The sequence below is a fragment of the Neodiprion lecontei genome, chromosome 6 (genome assembly GCF_021901455.1).
Source record: "Neodiprion lecontei isolate iyNeoLeco1 chromosome 6, iyNeoLeco1.1, whole genome shotgun sequence".
NCBI classification, from domain to species: domain Eukaryota; kingdom Metazoa; phylum Arthropoda; class Insecta; order Hymenoptera; family Diprionidae; genus Neodiprion; species Neodiprion lecontei.
This window is the reverse complement of record NC_060265.1, coordinates 18837296-18849452: the sequence shown is the minus strand read 5'-3', so window position 1 is coordinate 18849452 and position 12157 is coordinate 18837296. Positions and strand designations below refer to the sequence as shown.

The 12157-nt window shown below is 39.6% G+C and overlaps 3 protein-coding genes across 12 annotated transcripts in view; 2 read left to right on the top strand and 1 right to left on the bottom strand.

Annotated features, from left to right (window-relative positions):
• Positions 1-4628, top strand: part of LOC107223485 (neuroglobin) — a 31888-nt gene extending 27260 nt beyond the window's left edge. For all 6 annotated transcript variants that reach the window (XM_046744287.1, XM_046744286.1, XM_046744288.1 and 3 more), the window contains one exon: positions 2862-4628. In XM_046744287.1, coding sequence (XP_046600243.1) covers positions 2862-3017 — 156 coding nt within the window. In that variant the 3' untranslated portion in view covers positions 3018-4628. The remainder of the gene's footprint in view (positions 1-2861) is intronic.
• A 225-nt stretch (positions 4629-4853) lies between these two features.
• On the bottom strand, positions 4854-9195 carry LOC107223475. 5 transcript variants are annotated; one of them, XR_006905090.1, is made up of 4 exons: positions 9085-9195; positions 8806-8860; positions 5938-8757; positions 4854-5873 (listed from the first exon to the last, which is right to left on the bottom strand). XR_006905090.1 is itself a non-coding variant. In XM_015663159.2 (3 exons), the coding sequence occupies exons 1-3, from the start codon at positions 9116-9118 to the stop codon at positions 8436-8438; spliced, it is 345 nt and encodes a 114-aa protein (XP_015518645.2). In that variant the 5' UTR covers positions 9119-9195; the 3' UTR covers positions 4854-8435. The 5 variants fall into 5 exon arrangements, 1 of the variants encoding a protein (XP_015518645.2); XR_006905088.1 differs by having other exon boundaries at positions 4854-8757; XR_006905089.1 differs by having other exon boundaries at positions 4854-8711.
• Positions 9196-9399: 204 nt separating this feature from the next.
• Positions 9400-11902, top strand: LOC124295173. Its single transcript, XM_046744062.1, has 5 exons — positions 9400-9492; positions 9589-9712; positions 11015-11238; positions 11328-11611; positions 11853-11902. The coding sequence occupies exons 1-4, from the start codon at positions 9400-9402 to the stop codon at positions 11577-11579; spliced, it is 693 nt and encodes a 230-aa protein (XP_046600018.1). The 3' UTR covers positions 11580-11611; positions 11853-11902.
• The last annotated feature ends 255 nt before the right edge of the window (positions 11903-12157 follow it).

Sequence of the window (12157 nt, the reverse complement as noted above, 5' to 3'; positions counted from 1 at the left end):
GGGATAGTGGCTGTGTGCCAAATATGGAAAAAACGTAATCGTCGACGATTCTCCCCACACGATTACCATGTAAATTTAATTCTAGAAGCTTTCGATTCGAATGACTTTCAAGATACTGTGTGGCGCTGGCCGTCCTGCATAAATTATTATGTGAGCTTGTGAAAGAGTTTAACGCGCGTGTATAATGATTTTTCTCTATTTAATAATTTCTAGTTTGAATGTGAACGACGCAGGCTGTTAGTCTATGTTGGTATTAGCGTCCAAGACGTTGTTACGCGCGACCGTTAGAACACTTGTATTGGATAAAAAATTCTCGTCGACGTAATTCAAAATATTGTCAGTCTTACCATGGGTTTTATAACGTTATGTCGTTCATTTTTTTAAATGAAATTGACTTTGTGAATGTTTAACAATCAGAGCTAAATCCCCTCAAAAATAAAACTTGCAAACTAACTCGGACAGTTCTCAACTTTTTTTTTTTTAAACCAATCCTAATTATCGACTCACGTGAAATATTCTCCATTTTGTAAATTGCTCTAGACATTTAATAAAAGCTTAAGCACGTGAAAGACCATCATTTTTCAATCGTGAAGGTTGAAAAAAAAGGAATTCAAATTTAGATAGGAAGAAATTGAAAAATTGCGATACTCTAATTTTTCGATCTACAGCCTGTGATGCGAAAATGCAATTGCTTCGCGTATACTTTCACATTAGCCGATAATTTTTCTGAAAATTCTGTGAAAACCGCGGTTTCGTTTAACACAAATGATAATTCGCATAAATCAAGATACCGGAAACAATGGAACGTTTCCTCGAGAGGTCGCGGTTGTTTTTGACGTGCAAAAACGTGATTCGAGTACGATGTTCTTCGATCTGCTGTCGCAATAGTTCCATGTTTTCATTTCCCAAGTGCCTCGCTGCACTCTCGCAAAACAGTATATTATACATAACCGTGCGAAAAGCCACGTCGACGTAGCCACAATATATCTACACACGGTTTTCGCGATACAGGCTACACATATACTTGACAGGTAGGAAATTATGGCGCAGTGGCTTCAATTCTCTTCCTAAGGATGCATGCGACGTACAGTCTACTCAAAAATGTGTCGAAACAAAAACATGACTGAACAAGGTTCGAGGGGAAGAGTAGAGGTACGTTAAAAACTTATATCTCGACGATCAATGATTCGATTAGAATGGGATTTTTTTTTTATTCAAATAATTTACATATCTTCTTCATTAAAATCAATTGATAAGAACCATTGTTACTGACAGTAACGTCGACCATCTTGTTAGGTGATCTGTTCCATTTTGCTCGTGATATGACGAAACGGTTCAACCAATTCACTTCTAATTTGGAGACTGAATAAAACAAACACCAATGAAATTATTAAATGATTGATAGCGGGGATATGAATTCCTGAACTTCACCCGCCTCTTTAGCCATTTCATTTTATATATCCCCTTAAAAAGTGTAACTAAATACCATCAAATCAAATATAATTAGAAAAGTTCCAGTGATCCAGAAATATTATACATGTTTAAACATGGGAACTGAACTCTAAGCACTGTGCTATTAACAACGTCAGAGAAATCAAATTATTCTACTATTTTTTACCGAAGAATCGACATAATTTGTCCAATTTAGGTGGCCGATATCGTAAATAAAATGAATACACGACTAATCAGCTCGGTCGAATTTTTCCCTCAGCTCGTCAATTGGTATGAGAAAAATCAGATATGTAGAATAGACATAATTTACAGTTGACTTCAACATGTGATTTAGCAGTAAATACCGTATTATTTCCCTAAGTCTAACTCAAACCATATACGGAGAATTTTTTACGAATTTATACACGAATTGAAAGATAACATTTTTGTTCCAACACGCTTTTTCCACCCAACTGTACATCTTGCACGTCCTTAAGGGTATGCGGATTTTCTGTATACCTTTCCGATGCACGATTCTCTCCATATTTGAAACCTTCGTCGGTGCATTGACGCCAACTTCTCGATCGTTGACGGATGGAAAATTACGTTAACGCGAGGCCTGCACCCGCAGCTTTATCCTTCGTGTCATTTATACGCAGACACGCAAGGTACACGCGATATCATGCGAAATTCCTGCGGCTGTTGGCTGACATACGCGTATATTATGTCAAAGGGGCATTTTATCGACCCAAGTCGGATGCTTTGGACCGGCGCCTCGACTCGCGACAAAACTCTATCTTGCTCTCTTTCTCTCTTTACCGAAATGGAAATAGATATTTCAGTGTACTGCAGGGACGCGTTTCCCGGCTCTCGGTTTCAGGTTTGAGCGGAAAAAGGGTCATCGTTACGGCGGGATGAATACACAGCAGGAGGAACATATAAATAAAAAAAATATATATATCTTTACCGATTTTAAGTGCTACTGTTTTCGAAAAAGAAGCCACCGCTGTACAAACGGACAAAATACGTGTTTACGATACTTTTTCACAATTCTTGAAACAGAATTTTTTCACTCTAATTTGCAACTCTTGCAAGGATTTACAAAATTCCATTGTCAGACCAACGTTCGACTTGGAATTAACAAACTCGTTGTACAAGCCAGTCTATATTTGGCTGAAATGTGATCATCTATTCAATTCGAAGTGGGTACTGTTACTGTCGTCAATTATCTCCGACGATGGATAGAATATATAACACGAATTTCGGAAATCCTACACCTTTATTCGCATGATAATGATTTTTCCTGGTGATAGAAAAAAAAAATATGATACAATACGAGCTCTCGTTTCATCGTTCTTCGCGTATATTGTAACTCCGTATAATTATCGCGACATGTGTTAAATTTGAAGAATGGTGTGACTTTGTTGCAGAAAATCGAGGCACCGTTTTTAGAGGCAGTTAGAAGAACCCTGGAGGACCGATACACGGAAAACGTGGAGAACATATACAAGCTGACGATTAAATTCATCATCGAGACGCTGATCGATGGATTTGACAAGGCGAAAAATGACAAGGGTAATTCCTAGCTGAAATTATACGAACGCGAATTGCGTTTTAGGACATGGAAAATTTTCGTGCTACTTCGACTGGAAATGCAGCAGCGGCAGCAGCAGCCGGAAAAAGCACAGAGAAATCTTACGTTAAATACGCCGTTCGAAGCATAGAACTGAAAATGTATCACAGGATATAACCACTTACGATAAAAGAATCGATTTTTGTTCTTACTTTCCGTTTTGACTTTCGCTCACATTTCGTTCTCAAATTCCTGCGGAAGGAAGATTTTTACAGCTCGTTAAATATCGATGTGCAGTCGAGGTATGAATTTTAAGGGGCAGGTGTAACTGTTGTCAAGCATACGAGTATAAGTATGAACATATATAAGAACAGAAAACGAAACGAATCATATTTCGGTTCTTATTCGACTCCTCGTAATTCAAGGTATAATAAATTCTCGAATGGTCATGATCACCAGGCGAGGATTCCTTACAACGCGATAACGACTTACGAACATCTCGCGAAAAAATGATTTGCAAGCTCGAGGAAACGAAACTCGATCGCGCTGCAGGCGTTATAATACACCCGTTGTTATGCCGCGGCGTTGAAATGAATCACGAATAATAATATAAACAGTATTCGGTGTTCGGTGTTCGCCCGGATTCGTTCACGTTGAATTATTCACGTAAATGGGATCCAGGGTAAAATTTGAAATTGTACACCCCCCGTTTTACCGTGGGAGAATTAGAGCTTGTACACGGGCGTAAAATAATACCTGCAGATGCGACGCAAGCGAGTGAGAGGAACAGTAATTATTCTCAAAAAATTGCTAACGATTTATTGTTTATTTGCGTTTTATTTTATTTGTTTTTCTTTCACGTTTCACCCAATGCACCAAATAATTTCATCCCTAGATAACAATGTGCGTAGATATATTATATAGGTATGTAAAGAAAATATCGATTATCCTCATTCGACGTGTTTGTTGCCATCACCTACATTTTTCCCCGTCTTATTTATTTATTTATTTATTTATTTATTTACTCGTTTAATTATTCTTCTCAAACAACAAAAGTACATTTGTATAACCCGCCAATTATAAATATATCCAATGATCGAGTTATATAATAATATGTATATAAAAGTAAGTTATATAATAAATGTAAACGATGTTCTTAGCAAGCGCATCCCGGTTAACATGTCAATTTCCATGAAAAAAAAAAAAAATAAAAAAAAAATATACATATACGTATGTATAATTTATATATATTTAATCTAGGACCAAAACTGTGACTGTCATACTGGCCACGCTGATTTTCAGTAATAGGCATAAAATATCCCCCATTTCACGGTGAAAATTCTTAAAAAATCTAAGGCCTGCGGTATCTTCGCTTCTGCAGTAACTGAAGAAATATAGTAAAGAATGACAGTTCGAAGACATAGGATGCAGTAAGTCAACGATCTGGCTATTCGATTAATTTCGACAGGTTTTACTGTTTTGTTTGTCGGATATATTGATTTATGAGTTAAAATAACAACCCGCTGATTTGTGTCAAGTCGTAATTATTCCAACTCTCCGCATCCAACGTTTATCCTCCAGCTTTTATATTGAAAATTATGTATATTGGATGTTTATGTGTATACATTATACCCATAAAATTAGATAGTCCAGGTTATATCCATTCTTACTACACGTTTAATTTCAGACCTGTAACACGATTCAACTGCGATACTCGATACCAGCGACAAATTGATTTTACCTTTGATTCGGTATAATGATTATGGAAAATCCCGATTTTTAAAAATACGCAACAATTCGAACTTTCCGAGTTATAATTAATTACAACTACAACTGTTTTTTCGACTACTTTCTCGCCAGTTTCAAGTTTTTAGTTCACAAGTGTTGTCACCGTAGTGAAGATGTTACGTTTTTACCGAATTTATCTCTTGAAGCAATCTTTTATTTATACACACATACATGTAGGTATGTATTTTTTATTTTGTTCTCTCGCACAAATCAAAAAGCAAGATACTTTCATCCTCACTTCTAACGTCGCTATCGCGTTATCTTCGAGTTATCATTGATGAGCATCGTATTAAAGCTGTTACTGCACACATGCACACGCCGAAATACTGAGGGAGGAAGAGAGAAGAATTAAGAGAAGGCAAGAGAGAGCGAGAGAGACGTTGTATGCGATTCCTACAAACATTGTACGTGCGATTTTCGTAACGCGTGATCTTCCAGTACATGTATTTAAAAGAATTGGAAAGAAAGATTGTAGCGGAGGTGCGTCAATTATAAACGCGTTGAACATTCCAAAGACCCGAAGGACTCACCTCTCTACACTTGTAATTTCATACGTGTAACAGCAGCTTGAGGTATTCGCGCTTAAAGTTATCGGTAAATTATCTTACGTACCTAATTCTCATCTCCGAAAAATAAACAAATAAAATAAACACTGTATTCAACTAACCGAAAGTCTTCAGAACAAACTATGACGTTTATTATTAGTATTTATAATGTATAATGCAATTATGTCCAATTGATTGCGTTGTATACCTCTGTATGTTTACCTAATTATACAGGTCCAAAAATGTATTATTGTATCTGATCGATCGATATTATGACGAAATATATAATATATTTAAACATATCATGTTATTTATTCTGCACTGTTCGTTTTTCGTTTCATAAAAAAAATTTACAATGGTAATGCGTTGCTCACAGATTCTCAACCGTAAATGCTGTTAACAAAATGTGGAAAAACTTCTTTTTTTCTTATACAGGCGAAGTCTGTATTACATCCCCTGGGCTTTCCGCTGATTATTATTTTGCAAGCGAAGGGGCTTTGTAAAGGTGAACAATCGTGGTATTCTGCATATTATACCTATATATCAAAATTAATACGATCTAGATGGGATTAAACCCCGTGTACATTCCATTTATTTCACCTTCTTGTTATTCAGCCTCGAAGTTTTCAGGTCAAGCATCTCTACCGCTAATAAGGTAAGAAACAGGAGAACTGTGGACCGTCGAGAAGGACGTTTGTGGAGACCCAGAGGCGTTTCGAGATCCCGAAGAAAAAAGTCTCTGGGAAAGAAGTTGGTACGAAGAAAACGACCCTTGCGTAAGCATCCGATGACTACATCTAATTGTAAGAGGAAAAAGTACAAGGTGCAGATTTTAGATCACCACACGTCGTAAATTCGACGCAAACTGTTCGAATGGTAGAGCATTTTTAACGGCCAATCGTATCTGTTTATTACATCACGTTGAATTCGACGGATCCAAGATATGCGTTTAAATATTCGTTCTATGATTTTTTTAATTTATGGTTTAGACGAACTAGTATATCTTAGTGGTCAACCAAACTACGAGTGTAAATTTTCAGTACACGCGGTGTGTAAAACGGGAATAATTTATAATTAATATCACCGACGCTCAGTTCGCTAATGGTTATATCATTACCTGCACAATAAAGATTAACGTTGGCGCGATTTATCGCAGTGCAAACTTTACCGGTAATCCCAAACAGTTTCGTTAGCCACTCATGTTGCAAGTAGAATTTTCCGATAAAAGCTTTAAGTTTATGACACGCTTTTAATGTGTCATCGACACCGTAATACGAGTTATTGCTTTGTTATGTTTTTTTTTTTTTTTTTGCACTGAGACGCGGATTTTTGCTGTAACTCGGCCGCCCGGAGAAGCGGCCCGAGAACTTACCGTGTGCACAATAATTTGGCGATCCGCAATGAATGCTGGCAAAAATTGATCTTACAAAAGATATATATCGCAAATTTTCGTCGGACAGCTGGCGTGGTCAACAAGGGGAGGGTCAGGGGAGGGGGAATTTAGTGGAGAGAAAGAACGGACACTCGGAAATTGTTTTCATAAAATATCCAAAATATTTGTAATTTTTCAAAAAATTGTATCTTAGAAAAAAGCAATTTATTCTAATTAGAAACTGCTGATGTTTCAAGACGAAAGAAAAAAAGAACTGTTATTAAAAATTTTTAACACAAAAAAATTAGTCAAAGAACTAATTCCAACGATACTGTATGAATTATATCATAAAGATTTGCATGTTACGTCCGGCATATCGCCACATGTCTCCCTCATCTCGTCACTCTCCCACGATCCTTACAATAACCTTATTATCTCATTCCCGTCCTCCTATTTCCATTTTGGCTCACGCCACTCGCTTTTTGCCAACTCTGCTAATTCTATTCCCCACCATTTTGCGCACCTTACTCCTCTTTAGCTCAGATTCATTACCATTCCAACATTCGGTACGATAAATTCTATTTCGACACTCAACAATCTCACGTATAGTTTTTCTTACCGATATTGTGAACTACACACTCCGTTTAAACTATACCACAAATTATTCAACCAAATATATAGTTGATATCTCAAACATCCAAACGGTTATTCAACCCTTATCCCAACTTCCGGTTGTCCCCGGACGTAAAAGCGAAGTCGAACCAGTTTATTCCTCACCGCTCGGGAGTAAACGACGTCCACGGACGTAACGTACATATGAAAAATTTATATAAAGTTAGGGAAAATAGGAGATCGCCAGTGAATTAAAATAATGATATTTTGATGATACCAGAGTCGATTTTCCGAGGGTAATTTTAGTAAAACCGTGGTGGAAAAATTTTACAACTACACCGATGAGTTGAGTGGAATTTGAGTGATTACGTGAATATCACCCTAATATCACGGATTTTAGAATCCACTAGGCTCTTCAATCATTATTTCTACAAGAGGTGCGGACATAAACCAGTTGTCACAAGTAACATTGCGCTTACTTCCATGTATCGGCTCGATTAGAAGTTTGACATGATATGAAGTGACACTCTCTCGACCTACGGTATCCACTTTTCCGACATATGGTATCATGATGAACATGTCATAGGTTTTACTATCGATTATCATAAGAATCTTCAAGCCATATTTGGCAGGTTCACTCTTCATGTAGATTCTAAACGGACATTTTCCACGGAAAGAGAGTAGCTGCTCATCGATAATCACGTGCTCATATGGAGTGTAATATCTGCGGTGAACAAGGACATTGACTCAGACTCCCACAAAGAATGTACGGCGGTCATTAATACTCCATAAATGCCTCCATAATATTGAGACCAATAAAAGCTTTCATTTCTGCCATATTTGTTTCATCATAATACATATGCTTGACGAATTCTCTACCTTGTTGCGCTTCAATCGTCATTTTCACAATCCGACGCAGTATTGATTCATTCGTATGCTTTATAATCAATGCAAGCATACCGTCAATAAATAGTAATGACCAAGCTTCTATCATGGAAAAAACATCCTTTGCGGCGCCTCGAGCTTCTCGCGTATAGCAAGTAAGCCAGTCCTGCTCACCGACATGCCTGCCCCGAAGTTCAGGTGCTGCTTTCGACCAAGTCATGGCTGGCGTTCAAATAGATGTACTCTGTCTATCTACTTGTGCTCTTTTTCTAGGCGTTGGTACTGTGCGCTTCTGCATATCTGCCTCATTTATAAAGGGATCTGCTTCCGCGTTATCTTGCATAACGAAGTCAGGGTCGTCAGGATCATTCACTTCTTTGGCGTTGTCGAATGCAGCCTGCTCTTGTAAATTACCCTCTACCCCATGCGATTCCTCATCGTCATAAGTTTCCTGTTGTTGCCGAGTGATGGCCCGTTGGATTTCATCCACTGTGCGTGAGCAAAGCTGCATGATACGTCAGAAGAATAACGTAAACAAAGAAAACGAATTACTAAATAATATTTTCGCAATGACTTGTTAGTGTATATGAAATACTTACTTACGTTTGTATGTGACGTTGAGAAGGGCTGCAGTACGACTGACGATGTATACACCTATAAAAAAAGACTCGTGTTTGTCGCAATCATAAATAAAATCACAAATATCAACAATACTAGCTCAGAAGGATTATGTACTAGGGCACTGTTGCCGCAGATTAATTATTTTTTCGATTTCACGGCCAAGTTTTTTTTTTCATAAAATTCTAATCGTCAGTTGATAGTTCACTATTCTTTTTACAGATTGTAATCACACATTTATGGAGACGCAATGTACTTACGATCCACGGCAAATTCACCGCCTGTGACACACATTAGTCTGACAGATCGAACATAGGTTAAAGCCCGCTTATTTACCAGCTATTGCGTCAATGGACTTAGTTCAATGTCGGGCGGTTAGGGCATCTGCCATACTTTTTTGACCGCTTAGGCCGAGGCGCTTTACTGTACCGACAGAGAAGTTTGGGAGCTGTGAAATCCGCTGTCGGTCTCTCGTACCGACGTATGGTCTACTAGGGAGTAAGAACCCATTTTTACCTGATCTAGATGAATTTGTATATAAATAATCTCATCCTCATCTGAGTAATAATACTCATATGGCCTTGTACGATACTGTAGCACAATCCATTCCATTATTCACACCAACTTGTATTGAGGGCTGCGTTCCGATATTAGCTCTCGGTGCTATCGTCAATAATCTTATCTCCTTTGCGCCGTTCGCTGGAGAATATGTGGACGGATAGCCCTGAGTAACTTTTTGTGACCAGTTTTCGGCGGACAAGTAGGCCCGGGTGGGCCTGCGGGCGTTGGGGGATTCTGCTCTATCGACTCTGCCCGACGGGCTCGCACCGACATTCGTCGCAGCCACAGTAGTGTTGGTATGGAAGCTTGAGATTGAGTCGGTACAAGGTAAGTACGTATGACTACTTATCGACTGCGACTGAGAAGTGTCAATCAACTTGATCATCCCCGTCGGAAGACGCGAAACCGCGTCCACCGTCGACCGCCGCAACAATCGCCGAGCACCACCAACCGCCGCCAACCACCTGCTGACACCTCCGCCCTTCATCATCCTCCTCGGCCACCTCGACGCCATCATCATCATCCGCCGCGCCGCCCGCGCCGGGCCGGGCTTCTTCGTACTCGTCGTCTTGATCCTCCTCGACCGCCGTCGAGCACTTCCAACCTCAACCTAGCACTTCCTGTCCCCTCCAGCATCCTCGTGGTGCAGACTTCCACCTTATGCCACCTACGACCGACGCCAAACACCACCAACCATCTCCGTCCACCTCGTACCACCCCGTGCCGCCTCCTAGCGCCGCCGACCGCCCCCTACCTCCGCCAACCGCCACCTAACAGATCCTACCACCTCCTACCATTACCGAATACCTCCGACCACCTTCGTCCTCTTCGTCCCCCTGCTCCACCGTGTGATCTATAATATTATTATTCATAATTATTCCAGCGACTTTTCATTTACTCTCTCGATCTCGAATTTTCGTAGGCATAGAATCGAAACACTATTTGAGCTAGTCGCAAATGAAGTATCTACGTTCAGTAGAGAAGCAGAATTGTTTTTCGAAAAGTGTTCGTATTCAGAAAAATTCAGAGTAACTGTAATACATCATGGATGCGCTAATTTTGATCGAGATGAAACGGATGGTCCGTATTTGAGACAGTATTTAACGCAGTGTTCTGATTTAAAGACCTAAAAAGGTGATTGGCGTCGATTTTTATTTATTTTTTTTTGATAGGGAGAGATAGAACGAAGCTTGTTAAAACTTCGAGTGTATTTGAACACATTTGAAAGGTACGAGCAAAAATTTTTATCATCCAACTGTCGCAGAACGACAGCGATATTAGCTGACCCGTTAGCTGAAGAATATATCTTTAGTCAACGGCTGACCATCATAGGGCCTAGCCGCTTGAGTCTGGAATCGGCAGGAAAGATTAAGTGCGTATTTCTTGTCTGAAATGCGAATATTAAAATCATTATACATCTTATCATATATACATACATCACATCATACATCATCATATCATACGTAGCATTAAAGTTCGAAAACAACGATTGGATGTCGGATGTTCAGAAAGTGACGTCACCGAAAATTTTTTTCTCTTGACGTCATCGATCTAAAATCAGCTAGCCGAATTCCTCAGTCTGGAAACAAACGCGCAGTAGAGCGGACGTGAGAGAATCGCGCTCCGCAGATTTCGAGTGCCGGGTTCTCTACCTCCTGGATCCTGCGCTCCGGGTCCGCTTCCTGGTACAACTCGACATCCAGGAAAAGTGCTCCGTAGTTTCTGCGCTCAAGGTCCACTACCAGCAGGAACTTGACTTCCAGGACAAGTGCTCCGTAGTTCTGGCTGTCCAGGCCCACTACCTGCAGGAACTAGACTTGCAGGTCAAGCGCTCCGTGTGTCCTGCGCTTCAGGTATGCTACCTGGGGAAACTTGATTCAGGGAAAAGCGCTCAGTATTTCGTGCGCTCCAGGTCCGCTACCTAGTAAAACTCGACTTCCAGGACGAACGCTGCGTGGTTCCTGCGCTCCAGGTTCACTACCTGGTGAAACTCGACTTCCAGGACGAACGCTCCGTGGTTTCTGCGCACCAGGTCCGCTACCTAGTAAAACTCAATTTCAGGAAGAAGTGCTCCGAAGTTTCTAAGCTCAAGGTCCACTACCTGGTAAAACTCAACTTCCAGGACAAGCGCTCCGTAGCTTCTGCGCTCCAAGTCCACTACCTAATGAAACTCGACTTCAGGGAAATGTGGTGAATAAGGAGGAAGAGGAGGAGGATTTCTGCTCAGTGAGTAAAACATTTTTATAATATTTAATGGCTATTGTAATTATATTTTATCTGAAATTTTTTGAAGCTTGTTACGTTTACAATAAATCATTTCAATTCATTTTTCGCGCGAGCACAAATTCGGTAGCTGTGAATGCGCTAATGGGATTAATAATATTGTTAATTACTTAATTGATTATATTATTCTTTACGGATTGTTTTCGATGTTTTCTTATACTGAAAATATTTATTGCTATTTCAGGTATAACCCGAGGTGATTGGAGGTGGTTGGAGGTGGTCGGAGGTGAACGAGGAGGAGGACGAGGAAGACAAGGAGAACGAGTTGGACGACAAGGACGAGGATTTGTGCTCGGTGAGTAAAATATTTTTATAATATTTGATGACAATTGTAATTATATTTCATCTAAAATATTACAGACTTGTCACGTTTACAACAAATTGTTTCAATTCATTTTCCGCGCAAGCACGAATTCGGTAGCTATGAATGCGCTAATGAAATTATTAATATTGTCAATCACTTAATTATTTATATGAATCCTTACGTAA

Coding starts and splice junctions, on each gene's coding strand:
- LOC124295173 (XM_046744062.1), top strand. CDS start 9,400: ATGGCCTTGTACGATACTGTAGCACAATCCATTCCATTATTCACACCA. Junction 9,493..9,588: donor TATTAGCTCTCGGTGCTATC/GTCAATAATCTT, acceptor GCGGACAAGTAG/GCCCGGGTGGGCCTGCGGGC. Junction 11,239..11,327: donor CCGTGTGTCCTGCGCTTCAG/GTATGCTACCTG, acceptor CTCGACTTCCAG/GACGAACGCTGCGTGGTTCC.
- LOC107223475 (XM_015663159.2), bottom strand. CDS start 9,118: ATGTGTGTCACAGGCGGTGAATTTGCCGTGGATC. Junction 8,861..9,084: donor CGGTGAATTTGCCGTGGATC/GTAAGTACATTG, acceptor CTTTTTTTATAG/GTGTATACATCGTCAGTCGT. Junction 8,696..8,809: donor TCTCAACGTCACATACAAAC/GTAAGTAAGTAT, acceptor GCTCACGCACAG/TGGATGAAATCCAACGGGCC.